Source organism: Molothrus ater, chromosome 9, assembly GCF_012460135.2.
Source record: "Molothrus ater isolate BHLD 08-10-18 breed brown headed cowbird chromosome 9, BPBGC_Mater_1.1, whole genome shotgun sequence".
Taxonomy (NCBI): domain Eukaryota; kingdom Metazoa; phylum Chordata; class Aves; order Passeriformes; family Icteridae; genus Molothrus; species Molothrus ater.
The window spans coordinates 29,896,807-29,910,871 of NC_050486.2; the positions used below are offsets into that span (position 1 = coordinate 29,896,807).

A 14,065-nucleotide genomic window follows, 5' to 3' on the forward strand; every position below is an offset into this window, starting at 1 on the left:
CTTTCTCTCCCCATCTCTTTTCCATTTCCTTCTCCTTCCCTTTCTCCTCTCCCTCTTCTCCCTCCTCCCTTTTCCTGCCCCCTCCCCTGCCCCAGGAGTTAAGATCCCACAGTTCCCAGCTAAGCCCAGGTGGGATCAGCTGCTGGATCAGTTGGGATGGACTGTCCCCCACAGGGGCCCTCTCCCACCTTCCCCCCACACGAGCTCTTAGTCATGAGCAGCCAAGGAGTGAGGGATGCAAATGAGGCCTTCAGTGACATTAATGAGCTCTATCAGCTCCCAAATAATCATCTGCCATCCATATGATCTACTCCAGCATCTGCCTGCTCTCCCCAATCTTTTGTGTCATCTGCAGTAATGACAACAATTGGGATAATCTATCATAAACAGAGAATAATTAAAAGTGGGCTGGTTTGAGGTCCTCTGATGACTGCAAACTCTGGGCTTGTGCCCTATGGCTTCACCTGGGAATTAGGGACATTTTAAAATTGTATCCTTAGTTTATTTTGCAGCTGGGGGTCTGGGACTGTGCTGTCAGACTTTTCCTACAGCAGAGTTTTCATGCAGCAGGATGAACATTTCCACCTGGCCATTCATGTCCACCAGGACTCCAAAATCCCCATCTCACCCAAGAGCCGTGGAGGAGGAGCTCAGGTTCCCAAATCTGCTCCCTCTTCACCCAATTCCCTGTCACTCCTGGAGGGAAGGAACCATTTCCCCCTGTAACACTTGGATTTTCATCTTTGGGGGTTTATGAGTGTTTGTCTGCTTTAGGTTTTGTGGAATTTTACCAGCTTGTCCAACATTAGGGGAACATTTCAGTGCCATGTTGTACACCCTGGATTTGGGAATAAATCCAGCATCAAAACTTTTCCCAGGCAAAAGGGAGCAACTGCTCTTATTTATTTTCCTTTTAGAGGAACAGATTTTATCCTGAGTCCAAATTGTTGAGGTAAGGTTTAGATAGAGTGATAATATTTTATTAAATCAGTTGGAATCGCTGGAAAATTACTTTGGTGACCTCGAGTCTCAGCTGTTGTTGCTTCAAAGGCAGCTGGAGCTTGGGCTGGGAAGGACGGCCCCAAACACTGAAGAACTTTATAAATAGTCCCAATTTATTGCAGCCAGGATGAAATGAAGAGTAAATAACTTAGAAGATGTCTTATGGCACTGTAAACATGTGGAACAGGATGGATAGACTGAGTAAAGTCGGGAAAACTGCTGGAGCTGCTTTTAACCTTCCATGTGAAAGTTCCTCTTGGAATTTTTGGCAGAGTCTATCAGAGTTTTTAGGGGTTTTTTTAAGTCTTAAGCTCCACATTCCCAAGGTTTACAAGGAAAGCTGTGATCCAGTAGAAGGAATTCTTTTTCCTTGCAGAAGTAGAAATGGAGACTTTTACCAGTACAGCAAGCCCACAGTTTGATCTTTAACAGTTAAGGGGAGCTGAGTTTGAAAGGATGTTGGCAAATACTTGTCTTCAACATTTCTTGTCCACCAGATTGGACAATCTGCTCACAACTCAATCCCACTGGGAATATTCCTCCTGGATTATGGAAAGCTGAGGTTTTTGGCAGCTGGAAAGAGAACTGCAACTGCTCCCCAAGTTTTTTAATTCACCTGGTTGGGATGTGGTGTTTTGTCTTAAAACTGTTGAGGCTTTACGGCCTTTGCCCTTCCCTCCAGAAGAAGTCCTAATGCTTTTATTTATCAGGACTGGGGTGACAAGAGAGAATCATGAGGGAATCAGGAGAGAGAAAATAAACCCCACTTGAAATTTTGGCATTTGGATCTCTTTTCAAAGTGTTTCCTGGCTCGGTTCATCTCCTGCGTCAGTCGAGGGCAAAGCAACCAATCCCTCCTGCCTTGCTGTGGCACTTGGGGACATGATGGGGACAGTTTGTGGGGGAAGAGAGGAACTCTGCAGCTGCAGATAATGTTGGCCTCGTGCTCAGATCCCTGCAGGCCCCGAGGGGCCAGGAGCTCTGCTGGGAGAAGGATGGCACAGATGGGGTTTGGGGGGAGCTAAGGGTGAGAGTTTGTCCCATTAACCCCCTTCCCATCTGTGACATGGATGAAATGTGTGCTTGTCCTTACACGGAACTACTCCCAGAAAAGAGGATATTCCCCAAAACCTTTCACTTTCCAAGTTTTCAAGAGTGAAAAAAGGCCTCAAGTCCATCTTGATGAGCAGCTCTCACCTTTCCCCCTGTACCAAGCACTGGTGAGGCCACACCTCAAATCCTGGGTCCACTTTTGGGCCCCTCATGACATAAACGACATTGAGGGACTGGAGCGTGTCCAGGGCAGGGAACGGAGCTGGGGAAGGGTCTGGAGCATCTGAGGGAGCCGGGCAGGGTCTGGAGAATCCCTGAGGGAGCTGGGAAGGGGCTGCAGAATCCCTGAGGGAGCCGGGCAGGGGCTGCAGAATCCCTGAGGGAGCTGGGCAGGGGCTGCAGAATCCCTGAGGGAGCTGGGCAGGGGCTGCAGAATCCCTGAGGGAGCTGGGCAGGGGCTGCAGAATCCCTGAGGGAGCTGGGCAGGGGCTCAGCCTGGAGCAAAGGAGGCTCAGGGGCCCTTGTGGCTCTGCACAGCTCCTGCCAGGAGGGCACAGCTGGGGGGGTCGGGCTCTGCTCCAGGGAACAGGGACAGGAGCAGAGGGAACGGCCCCAGGCTGGGCCAGGGAGGTTTGGATTGGATATTTGGGGAAATTCCTTCCTGGAAAGGATTCTCCAGCCCTGGCACAGCTGCCCAGGACTTCCCATCCCTGGAGGGGTTTAAAATCCCTGTGGATGTGGCAGCTGGGGATGTGGGTCAGTGATGACCTTAGCAGTGCTGGGAATGGTTGGACTGGATAGTCTGAGAAGATTTTCCAACCTAAACAATTGTGTGAGAAAAAGAGAGCACAGAAATGTCAGTAAGTGGGAAAAAGCCTCTAAAAAGGGGCTGCTAAGTCACCTCTGCAGTGAGAGATTCCATGTGTTCCATCACCTTGCAGAGCTGGCAAAGGAACAGTTGGCAAAACCTACCAAAAATGCAGTTTTTGCAGAATCCTGGCACTGGAAGGTGCTGCATTTCAGGACGTTGGAGCATTCCCAGTGCCAGCGGAGAAGCACGAGGCGAGGGCTGCCTCTGTCCTCGGAGGGACTGGCAGCAGCTCAGGTCTTGTGAGGAAATGTCACCTCAGTTCCTGCTGGAGTGCCACCAGCCCCAGCCCTCCTGCGCAAACACCGGGTAGGATTCAAAAACTGAAACTCCTATTGTTGTTCCTCACTTCCCTGTTCTGTGTCAGCAATGATTTCACCCCAGCAAACATGACCAAAGCACCGCTGTCATTTATGGGTTTGGCTTATGCAACCCCCAAATATAAACTGAAATGTGAGATGGTTGAAGATGCATCCTCAAGTGTTCCAGGAGCCCCGATCCCGAAATGGCAGCAGTGTTTCCAAAGTGCCCATGTGCCTCAGCTGTACCAGGAAGGTGATGGAGGTCAGCCACTGCCCGGCCTTTGGGACAGTTTCTGGCAGGGGGAGTTGCTCTGCTGATGTCAGTGGGATGCTCACGTTGGGTTCAGGGAAAGAACAACTCATGGAGCATCTAAACTTGTGTTTACTGTTTGTGGGAGTCACTGTAGCAACAGCAGATACCACTCAGGGAGAGGATCCCAGGGCACTTCATCCCTGTCCTCTGCTCTGGAGCCAGGCTGGGAGAGCTGGGGGTGGCCAGTCAGGACAAGAGAAGGCTCTTGAGAGCCCCTGCCAGGGCCTCAAGTGGCTCCGAGAGAGCTGGGGAGGGACTGGAGACAAGGGATGGAGGGACAGGACACAGGGAATGGCTCCCACTGCTAGAGAATGGAATTAGATGGGATATTGGGAATGAATTTTCCCATGTGAGGCCCTGGAATGGATTTCACACAGAAGCTGTGGCTGCCCCTGGATTCTTGGAAGTCTCCAAGGCCAGGTTGGACAGGGTTGGAGCACCCTGGGACAGTGGAAGGTGTCCCTGCCCGTGGGTGGAACTGGATGGGATTTAAGTTCCCACCCAACCCAAACCATTCTCTGGTATCCATGAATATTAAATATGAGGAAAGCCAGAAAATATTTGTTATTTTAAGATCATTCCCACACAAAGTTTTTAGATTGGTAGAAGAGCAACTCCTAATGGATTCTATATCTGGCTGTTATTCTGGGGTAGCTGTGGATCTTAAAATATTTCACGGGGGACTTGGAGGGTATATTTTAATTTCACATGCTGGTTTTAAAAGCAAATTTAGCCTTAGGAGTGGGACTGTAGCCTCTGCTTTCACAATTTATTGGTAAATATCTCCAAGTTCATCAGAGGGAGTTCGTGCAGTTGCACGCAGCCAAGGAGGGCCAGTTTGATAAGAGCTGGGGTTTCCGGGGTGATGGGCTCAGACTGCGTCACTCGGTGGCTCCAGGGACAGTTTTGAGTTTCTAAGAAGGGCTGAGCTGGGCCCTCTTCCTGCGGTGGGCCAGGACAGTGGCTCTTCTTGACCAGGCCTGTGTGATTCCGTGAAATGAGCAGGAATGCGGTGCCTGTGACGTCCCTCCTGCCCCGGCAAAGGCAGCTGGTTCAGAAATGACTGCCCGGCGACCACGGAGGACAGGCAGGAGGAGCCCGAGGGCACACACCCAGCAGGCATCGCTTCACCAGGCTGCTTACGTGAGAAAATGAGTGAAAAATAAAAGATTGGGATGAGTCAAAAGCCAAAAACACCAAGAAGAGCTGCACAGGGATGCAGGTGCTGCAGCTCGCTGGGTGCCAAGACCAGAGGGAGCTGTGGGCCGGCTGGCCAGTGTCAGGAAAAATGCAAATTCTGAAAGAAAAATGTGAATGGTGCTTTTTAAAATCCACTTCTGCCCTGGAACAGCAGCAGAACTCATAGTTTTCCCCTTGAAATGATCCTTAGCAGGAGCTGTTTGCTCTCACTTTATTGTGTCTTTGCTGTTGAAATGACTGGAGGTATCTCAGGGGGCCGTTTTCAAAATAACTGAGTTTAAATCGTGAACCCATTGGTCTCTCAATGGTTTCAGTGCAGAGGCTTAGGCAAGTGACAGTGTTCTACATGAGTAAACCATGGAGGGATCCCTGCTGCTCCCAGGATTCCTCCAGGAAACCTCCCAGGGATGAAGCGGGGAGGCAGAAACCGAGGGAAGGAGGGTCCTGATGCGCCCTGCTAAAAATTCCAGAGAACATTGCCAATGTGTAAAATAGTCACTCTTTATTTAGCTCATCTTCTGAAACCCAAAAATAAATACAAAATACTTAGAGCCAAACCCCCTAAACCCTCAAGTTCCTAATTCACCTCGATATCCCTAATACAGTTTTGCTTGTTTTAGTGGTTTTTTTTCCCCCCTTTTATTACATTAGACTCAGATTACAGAGTAAAGGAATATCCTGAATATCAGCTCTGGGGAATGGGAGTCCTTCAATATCAAGAGCAGATTTCTGTTCTTGGTCCTGCCTTCCCTGATGGCTCTTTCTGAGGTGAAGTTTGGAAGTGAAGAGACAGCGGCAGCGGGTGCTGCAGACCTGGGCAAGGCTGGAAATCCCCCAAAAGGCTAAAATTAGGGTCTGGTGTCAGAGTCCCTGTGAACCTGTTCCTTCTCCTCCTCCAGGAATGCACACATGCCATGGCTGTGCTTCCTGAGGAGTCTCAGAGCAGGAGAAGACAGGATTTGATTTAAACATGTGGGGTTTAGTTTGGCTGAGATGGGTTTTTTGCTCTTCCTAAACTTATTTTACCTGTGCTGGTTTTATCAATCCCAAGTTGATTGATATCAATGTTGTTTTCTGCAACAAGTGATTTTCTGCAACAAGTGATTTGATCCCTCTGGGTCAACTAGTTTACAGGAAAAGAAATAGTTGAGAGGGAATGGGAGAAATTCCCTCAGTGGGAATGGGAATTTCTCATGGGAGAAAGGAAAATACACTGAGCTTTGTGTGATTTTGGCTATTTTCACCTGCTTTGTGATTAGGCAGGAATGAGAGAACTTTGAATGTTTGGAGCTCTGCAGGCACAGAAAAAAAACGCCATTAACTTCCAATGCCACAAAGATTTGGGTTCACCAAACCTTTCAAAGGTGTCTGTGCCGGGTTTATTGCTGAGTTACCTTTGGCAGGGTTTATTTTCTGTTTATTCTCAATCATTTAATGGAAGGTCCCTCTCCAGTGCTGCTTTATTGATGTGGTGAATGACAGAGGGGATCTGTCCTTGGGAAGAGACACCAGCACGGGGTGCAGCTCCTTCCCCTGGGGACACTGGGACACTGGGACACGAGGGACACGAGGCAGGGAGGGCAGGGGGACCGGGCTGGAGCTCTGGCTCAGCTCCTGAGTGTGTCTGAGCAATCCTGCCCTGTGATGTCACTGGTACCTGACGGTAGGAACGCTGAATCCATTAGCTCTGACAGATTTATGGGATGAGCATATGTTACCGGGATTATGAGAAGCAGTTACATTCATGGGGAGATTTTATGATTCACTGTATCCGCTTGTGGAAACCTCAACTTTTACCCCAGAGCTGCTGGGGAGTGTCGGGTCCTGCTGGCAGGAGCAGGAGAGCTCAGGGAGCAGGGACGGTGGGCTTGGGGTGCAGGCTCTGCTGGGGAGCAGGGGAGCTGATGGGGACAAAGCCAGCAGAGCTGGGGAGTCAGGAGGGACAGGGAGCAGGGCCAGGAGTGGGGAATGGGGTCAGGAGTGGGGAATGGGACCGGGCAGGGCTGGGGAGCAGAGCTGGTGGGGAGTGAGACTTGGTGTGGTTAAGGAGCAGGGCTGGGGGGGTTTGGGAGCAGAAGCAGGCAGGGTTGGGGAGCAGGGAGTTTGGGAACAGAACTCTTGGAGAGCAGGGCTGATGGGATGCAGGACTAATTAATGGAGAGCAGGCTGCTGGGGAAGAGAACTCTTGGAGAGCAGGGCTGATGGGGGATGCAGGACTAATTAATGGGAAGCAGGCTGCTGGGGAAGAGAACTCTTGGGGTTCAGGGCTGTCGGGGAGCAGGCTGGGAAGGAGAACTCTTGGGGTTCAGGGCTGTCGGGGAGCAGGGCTGATGGGATGCAGGCTGATGGGGAGGAGAACTCTTGGAGAGCAGGGCTGATGGGATGCAGGCTGCTGGGGAACAGAACTCTTGGGGTTCAGGGCTGTCGGGGAGCGGCTGTGGCTGCTGCGGGGAGCGGGGCCGGCTCAGGAGCAGGAGCAGCATCCCGCGGGCGGCGGGGGAGGCCGATCCCCGCGGCAGCCGGGGCGGGGGGGCCGCGGTGACGCTCCCCGAGCCGCAGCCCTGCCCTGCCCGGGGGGCGCTCGGTTCCCCCGAGCGGCGGGGGCCGGGCCGGGGCGGGCCGGGGCGGGGGCCGGGGCCGGGGCCGGCGGCGGGCGGGGACTCGCTGGCGGCGGCCGGGGCAGCGCAGCGGCGGCCGCGTGATGAGGGAGCGGAGCGGCACCTCCGGCAGCGCTGGCGGCGGCTCGGGCCGCCCCGCCATGGAGAGGCGGCCGCAGCGCCAGCCCGACTACATGTCCGTGTGCCTCTTCGCAGAGGAGCCCTACCAGAAGCTGGCCATGGAGACGCTGGAGGAGCTCGACTGGTGCCTGGATCAGCTGGAGACCATCCAAACCTACCGCTCCGTCAGCGAGATGGCATCCAACAAGGTGAGCCCACGTGCGGCACCGGGATGCGGGAGGGGCATGCGGGACGGGGGTGCCCAGAGGAGCGGGGCTCTGAGTCTGATCCCGACCCGTCCTCGCGTCTGTCCAGGACAGCAGCTCCGAGTTAGTTGCGGTGAAGGCGGCGCGCGTTCCCCCGCGGAGACGCGTGCAGGGAGAACTCGCGGCGGGTGGCGTGGGGAGCGATCCGGGATGGAGCGGGGATGGATCGGAGAGAGCGATCCGGGATGGATCCGGGATGGAGCGGGGAGAGCGATCCGGGATGGATCCGGGATGGATCGGGGAGAGCGATCCAGGGTGGATCCTGGATGGAGCGGGGAGAACGATCCGGGATGGAGCGGGGATGGATCGGAGAGAGCGATCCGGGATGGATCCGGGATGGATCGGGGAGAGCGATCCGGGATGGATCCGGGATGGATCGGGGAGAGCGATCCAGAGGGGATCCGGGATGGATCCGGGATGGATCGGGGAGAGCCATCCGGGATGGATCCGGGATGGAGCGGGGAGAGCGATCCAGGATGGAGCGGGGAGAGCCATCCGGGATGGATCCGGGATGGAGGATGGAGCGGGGAGAGATCCGGGATAGTCTTTGGGGGCGCGATCCGGGGTATCGTGGAGAGCCCTATCGCTGCCGCAGGCTCATTTCCGAAAATTAAAGAGGTTTCAATTAGCGCCGGCCCCTTGGAGCCGATATGAGCAGGAACACTCTGCAAAAGCCCGCATTTAGCAAATCACCACGCCAGAAGTCAATTAACTTCATTGCTTAATAATAATAACGGCGAACTGTAAACATTGTGGCTCCGGTATTTTACGGCTGTTTTGGCTTTCGATGACGTTTTAATTTGGTTTTAATGCGTGGGGCTGGCACCGCTTGGCAGCACATGGTGAGGGTGGGCAGGCAGGGATGGTGACAGGGAATCAGCTCCGGGGGCTGCTGCTCCGCGCAGCTTTCCTAGGAGCCAGAGGCGAGTTGTGATGTTCTCTGCACAGAATAAAGTGCTCAAGTAAAGCAAGAAAAGTCCGTGGCGCTTAAAGTCAGGGGAGCAGGGGAAGAGCAGAGTACCACGAGTACCCTGACAGGCAGCAGAGAGCAAAACGCGAGTTCTGAGCAACTTTTGGGAGTTGGTGCTCCAGCCCTCCTGAGCCCAGCTCCGCTCCAGCATCTCCCGGAGCCCGCCCGTCCCTCGCGGCTCTCCCCGCCCGGGGCCCGCGGCTGCAGGAGCCGGGCACAGCCCCGGGCACAGCCCCGGGCACAGCCCCGGGCACCGCCTGGCAGCTCCCGGCCCGCGCCTGCCCCTTCCAGGGCTCCCGGACAGCGCTTCCAGCCCCGCCGTGCCCACTGGGGTTGTCACACACACAAATTCCCAACCCAGCGCCCGTCGCATCCACGTCCTTGCCCAGTTACGATGGTTTTAAACCCAATTCTGCACCACCCGATGTTGTTGGTTTGTTTTTTGCTTTATTTTTTTTTCGTAATTGGAAATGACTGCAATCAGAAATGCTGAATCAGAAACTGAATTAATGGGAAAAAGTTGAGCAAAGAAATCCAGTGTTGTTTCAGCTTCCTCTTCTGGTAGTGATTACCACGATGTGCAGGGGCAAAGGAAGCAGTAAAAGTTTTATAGTCCAAGCTTTCTAGAAAGAAATATTATTTTATTCGTTTGAGTTTGTGTTGAGGGAACCCTGGATGAAAGTTGAGGAGGGTTCAGGCTGCACCTCCAGTGTGAACACGGTGCCCTTCAATTTGAGGTTACTTTTTTTTTTTTTTTCTCTGACTGACAAATCTGGCCTCGTGAAGGTGAAACTAAATTGCTTTTGTAGCACTTCAAAGTTGCGATTACTCGGGGTGCAGATGGCTTGCAGCTGGCTCGAGAAAAACTTCCTGAAACTTTGTTCTTTCATAACCCGTTTCTGAAATGTCTGCGCTTTTTTGGTCAACTTCCAGTCTCACAGTTTTCAGCTGTGAAAGAGGAGCATAAAATGGCCTCACACCTCGGCTGCCTTTGCTGTGGAGCTGTAAACATTGTCTCAAATCACGGCTTGGAAAGCTTCGTTTCAGTGCCTGACGATTCGGGGCATTTGCGGCTTTTTGGGGCGTTTGGTGGCAGACGAGGAGCGGAGCGTGGCAGTGCGGGGTCGCTCCTGCATCTCCGGGCGGAGGCTGCAGCCGGCGTGCCCCGCTCCGAGCATCCCGTCCCAGCGCCAGCTCCGCTCCGAGGCATCTCCATTTGTCACCGGCGAACGGCAGAGCCGGCAGATGTTTTGAAAACAGGATGCTTGGGCTGCGCATTATTAAAGAAAAAACGGAAAGAGAAACAGTCTAGATAGGAAGAAAGCAAATCGGCTCGGCATGCTCCCAAGCGCAGCAGCAGAATAAACACTGACCTATCTTCCTGACCTCCGCTCTCGCCAGTTCCTGGCCCCGCGCCACCCCAGCCAAACTACGTCATTTGAGCCTGATAGTAGGCATGGCACAGCTGTTGCAAGTGTGACTCGAATTTCCTGTCTCCTTCCTGACAGACGTAGTTTAGAAAATCCAGAGTTGCAACAACAGCGCCGAGAGAGGCAGAGAGGGAGGCTCTCGGCATCCGTGCGCGCAGGGGGATTCTCAGGAGCGCTGCGGCAAAAATAAAAAAAAAAAGGAGGCGGCGGAAGGGGAAGAGCCATGCGGGACGGCAGCCGGGCTTTGAGCTGATGGGGTTCGGAAGGCAGCGCTCCAAACATGTGCGTATTGCTCGTTTAGGCGGGAGTTAGCGGCAGCAGGAGCGGGGGAATGAGCGGCTGAGCTCGCGGGGCTGGGCTGGCAGCGGCGAGCCCGGGGAGCCTGCAGTGCCACCCGCAGGGATCCCGCGGGACGCTGGCAAACAGGGAACGCTGCTCCCTCTGATGCTGGCACCGAGGCGTTTCCAGCGCAGACCAGCCCGGGCTCTCTGCAGAACTAACCGTGCACGGCGCTCTTGTCTTTCTAGTTTAGAGGAAAAAAAAAATAACCTGCAAAAATACCTGTTTGCAGCTGCTATGAAGGGAGGTTGTTTTCCTAACACTGAATTTCCTAACGTCTTCTGCGGGGAGCTGATAGGGCCCTGCAGCTTTGCACTGACACAAAATAACCTGAAGGAGCTCTGCAGGCACTCAGTGCTGCTTGAGAGACCCAGCCACCCTTATTTACATTATTCCTACACATATACTCAATTTTTCCTGCATCTATCACCATGTCCAGCTCCCAGCTCAGGCAGCTGCTGTGTCAGAAGGGTTTGTGAGTCAGTGATGATAAAAAAGGGGCTGTTTTCTGTCCTGGCATTAGGCAGCTGTCCTTAGCCTCACTTTGCTGCAGATGGGACCTGCTCTAGTCCCTAATTTGGGATCTGGGGCAGGATGTGCTCAGTGCATCCCCTGGATCATCAGAAGGAGCGGGTCTTTTTCCCAGCTGAAATGCTGGCCTTGCCAGCTCCAGGGGTTTTATGGGGCCATCACCTCATAAAACGGAGGGATGGAGAGCATGGATTGTTCCTGCAGTGCTGCCTGTCCGTGCAGCCCAAACAGAGATACCTGCATGGACCTGAGCTGAACCCCTGCCTCTCCTTAAATTAGACCTTAATTCAGAGCTTTGTGCAGTCCACTGAGTCCAGAGAACAGAATTTCTGCTCTCTAGGGATATTCCAAGTGTAAATAGGCAGAGCGTGAGTGGTGTCCTCTCATGACTTTGCAAACCCCCTTGACTCTACCCAAACTGTTACTTGGAGGACTCTTCCTTGCAAATCCTTAAACTCTCTTACTGCAACTCTTAAAGATGTTTCTGTTATTCCCAAGTGCTGGATAACTCCAGCCTTGTCCAGCTAGCGGCCCGGGACAGCAGCACAACTGCTCCGTGTTCCTCTCTCGCTTGCGAGCCGCAAGATAAACACAGCCGATCTCGTTTTGCTCGGATTTCAAAGGGCATTTCGGGCAGAGAAGCGGAGCAAGGCCGCACCTCGCTTTGGGGAGAGGGTGGCTAAATAAACATCTGGCCACCAATGTAAACTGCCGGTGCCAGCGGTGGATGTGCCGGGCTGCACAGCGTCCCCTCCCCGCGGCCAGCCCGGCAGCCCCCGGCCCTGTCCCCTTCCTACGTGATGTTTCCCTTAAGTGGTGCCGAGCTGTTTAGTCTTCCCCTGGCTTTGCGCTGGAACTTCCTTTGTTTAATCGCCGCACAAAGAGAGGTTTGTTCGCTGCGGCAGCCGGCGGAACAAAGACGCTTCCAGGTCTCCTGTTTTTGCAAGGCGGGATGAATCCCTGAGCCCCGCGCGGTGCCGGCATTCCCGGGGTTCGGGGCCGCGCTGGCCGCGCTCCCGCAGCGCCGCTCCCGCAGCGCCCCGCGCACCCCGCGCCGCTTTGACGTCGCTCTTTAACCCTTCCCTGGCCGGGCAGCCGCGCTGCCGAGCAGGACCCCGCGCCGTCGGCATGCTGCAGGAGGTAGGAGCTGCCTCTGGCTGGGTTTGGGGTGTTGCCCCCGGCCGGGGGGGATCTGTCGGGGTTTGTCCGTGTTGGGATGTCCTTGCGCTAGAGGACAGCGCGCCGCGCTCCTCCGGCGCTGCGGGAGCGGGGTTTGCAACACCGGCGCTCGGAGGGGTGAGCAGGAGGGACCTGCCAGGGAAAGCTGCTGGATCAGGAGGGAACAGCGCTGGGTGCTGGCCCTGACCCAGGCTGGAATCCCCTCGGGAGCTGGGGAGCTGGGTCCCAGTCAGCTCCTGCGTGTCGGTCTCATCACCATCAGAAATGGACTTTAGCGTGGCTGTCTCTGTGTCCTCCTCCCGTGCTTATCGCCCTCTAAAGTAAATCATTCTGGGGGTGTCAAATATGCCCCAAAAGCAGGGTGGAATATCGGGGCCATACATAATTAATAATGTGATTATGTCGTCCTCGCCAGCCCTCTGGGCTGTCTGTCCCGATATCTTGGTTAAACTGCTTCAGATATTCTAAAAATTGAAATATTGGAAGGCTGCAGCATTGGCTGTGGGATGTGTGGGGATTAGGAGACAGGGTCACCATCTGGGATACCCTCCTGGAGCAAAGGGATTTTGAGTGCTGGGTGCTTTCCCATCTTCTGGGATGTTGTGGAAAATGTGGGGAAAACCCATCCAAGGGGGATCCCTTGGCCACTGCTGGTGCAGAGATCATGGCTTTGGCAGTAGGATTTCGGTTCAAATCCTTCTCCCCAGGAGCCTTTTGGGGAGCTGTCACCCATCCTCTGAGCCACAACTGTGCCCAGGGCCTTTGGCATGTCCTTTATCCAGTCCTGGTGTTCCTGGGAAGTGATGAGGTTTTATAAGTTCAGCATTCTCAGACTTTTACGTTATAACACGTCAGGGTGGGGCTTAAATAAATAATAGCTCAAAGGCAGGTTCAAAATGAATCACGAGCTGAGGGCAGCACTGGAGAGTGACTAAGTGTGGGGAGCAGGGTCCCTTCTGGAGTGAAGGATGCTGGTGACATCCCAGAGGAGCAGCATCACTCGGGATGGAGGAGCTGAGAAGGATTGCAGGGCAGTGCTGATCCTCATCCTGGTCTGGAGTGATTCTGTGCACAGCCTGACTCCAAACTCCTCATTTTCTCCCCAGCTGTGTTCCACGGGGCTGATCCAAATATTTGCATGAAGTGAAATGAATTGAAGGATGTCGAGTTATCAAAGGCAGGACAAGCTGTGGAGAGGGTTTGGGATGGAGATTCACCCTCAGAGCTCTGAGAGGGAGAGATTCCCCCGATTAAAGCCTGGCTTAAAGCAAACAAACCAGAAGTGCCTCACCTTGCTGCTGGTTTAGCACAGCTGGGCCAACGGCAGCAAAAGGATTCTGAGGAGCATTTGCCTATCTCTGTGTGAGAAGGAGTTTTCATTTAATTTTATCTCCATTAATTAGTGCCTTCTGTATGGGTCTGATGCTTGCACTAGGCTCATTTTCATTTTGGCAGGACCAGCTGCCACATTTTTGGGGGGATGCTGAGCTACACCAACTTATTCCCTGGATTTTCAGTGCCCTCTTCCCAGGACTTCCTCTTTATCCCGTGTTTTCTGAAGAAAACAAACTTCTGTTGATTCAAATTTGCCAGAATTTTTTTTTTTCCAACACAGGCATCTTGGAAAAGTCTTCTCAGGGCACAAAGTTATTTGAATTTTCCAAAGCCTGTTCTCCTACTCAGGTAAAACCCCAGCTGGATTTGCCTAAATGATGACTGCAGAGCTTGATTCAGATTTAAATTAAATTTAAATTGCTGCTTCATACGATTAGCAAAATCCCATGTTTAATTGCATTGCTCTCTTGTTCAATGACAAATGCTCTGTTAGTTGTTATTTTGGGGGTGTTTTCTGTGATTGAGGGTATAATCTAGGTTATCCCAGCCCAGATTCCCAG

General features: G+C 53.4%; 1 protein-coding gene across 4 annotated transcripts in view; it reads left to right on the plus strand.

The window, feature by feature from the left end:
• The window catches only part of PDE4B (phosphodiesterase 4B), a 225,156-nt gene that overhangs the window by 189,704 nt on the left and 21,387 nt on the right, over positions 1–14,065 (plus strand). For 3 of the 4 annotated variants that reach the window (XM_036387461.2, XM_054515699.1, XM_036387463.2), the window contains one exon: positions 7,552–7,664. In XM_036387461.2, the coding sequence (XP_036243354.1) occupies positions 7,552–7,664 (113 nt within the window). Of the gene's footprint in view, positions 1–7,551; positions 7,665–10,212; positions 10,404–14,065 lie in introns of those variants that run through there. The other variant, XM_036387466.2, reaches the window with a different exon arrangement.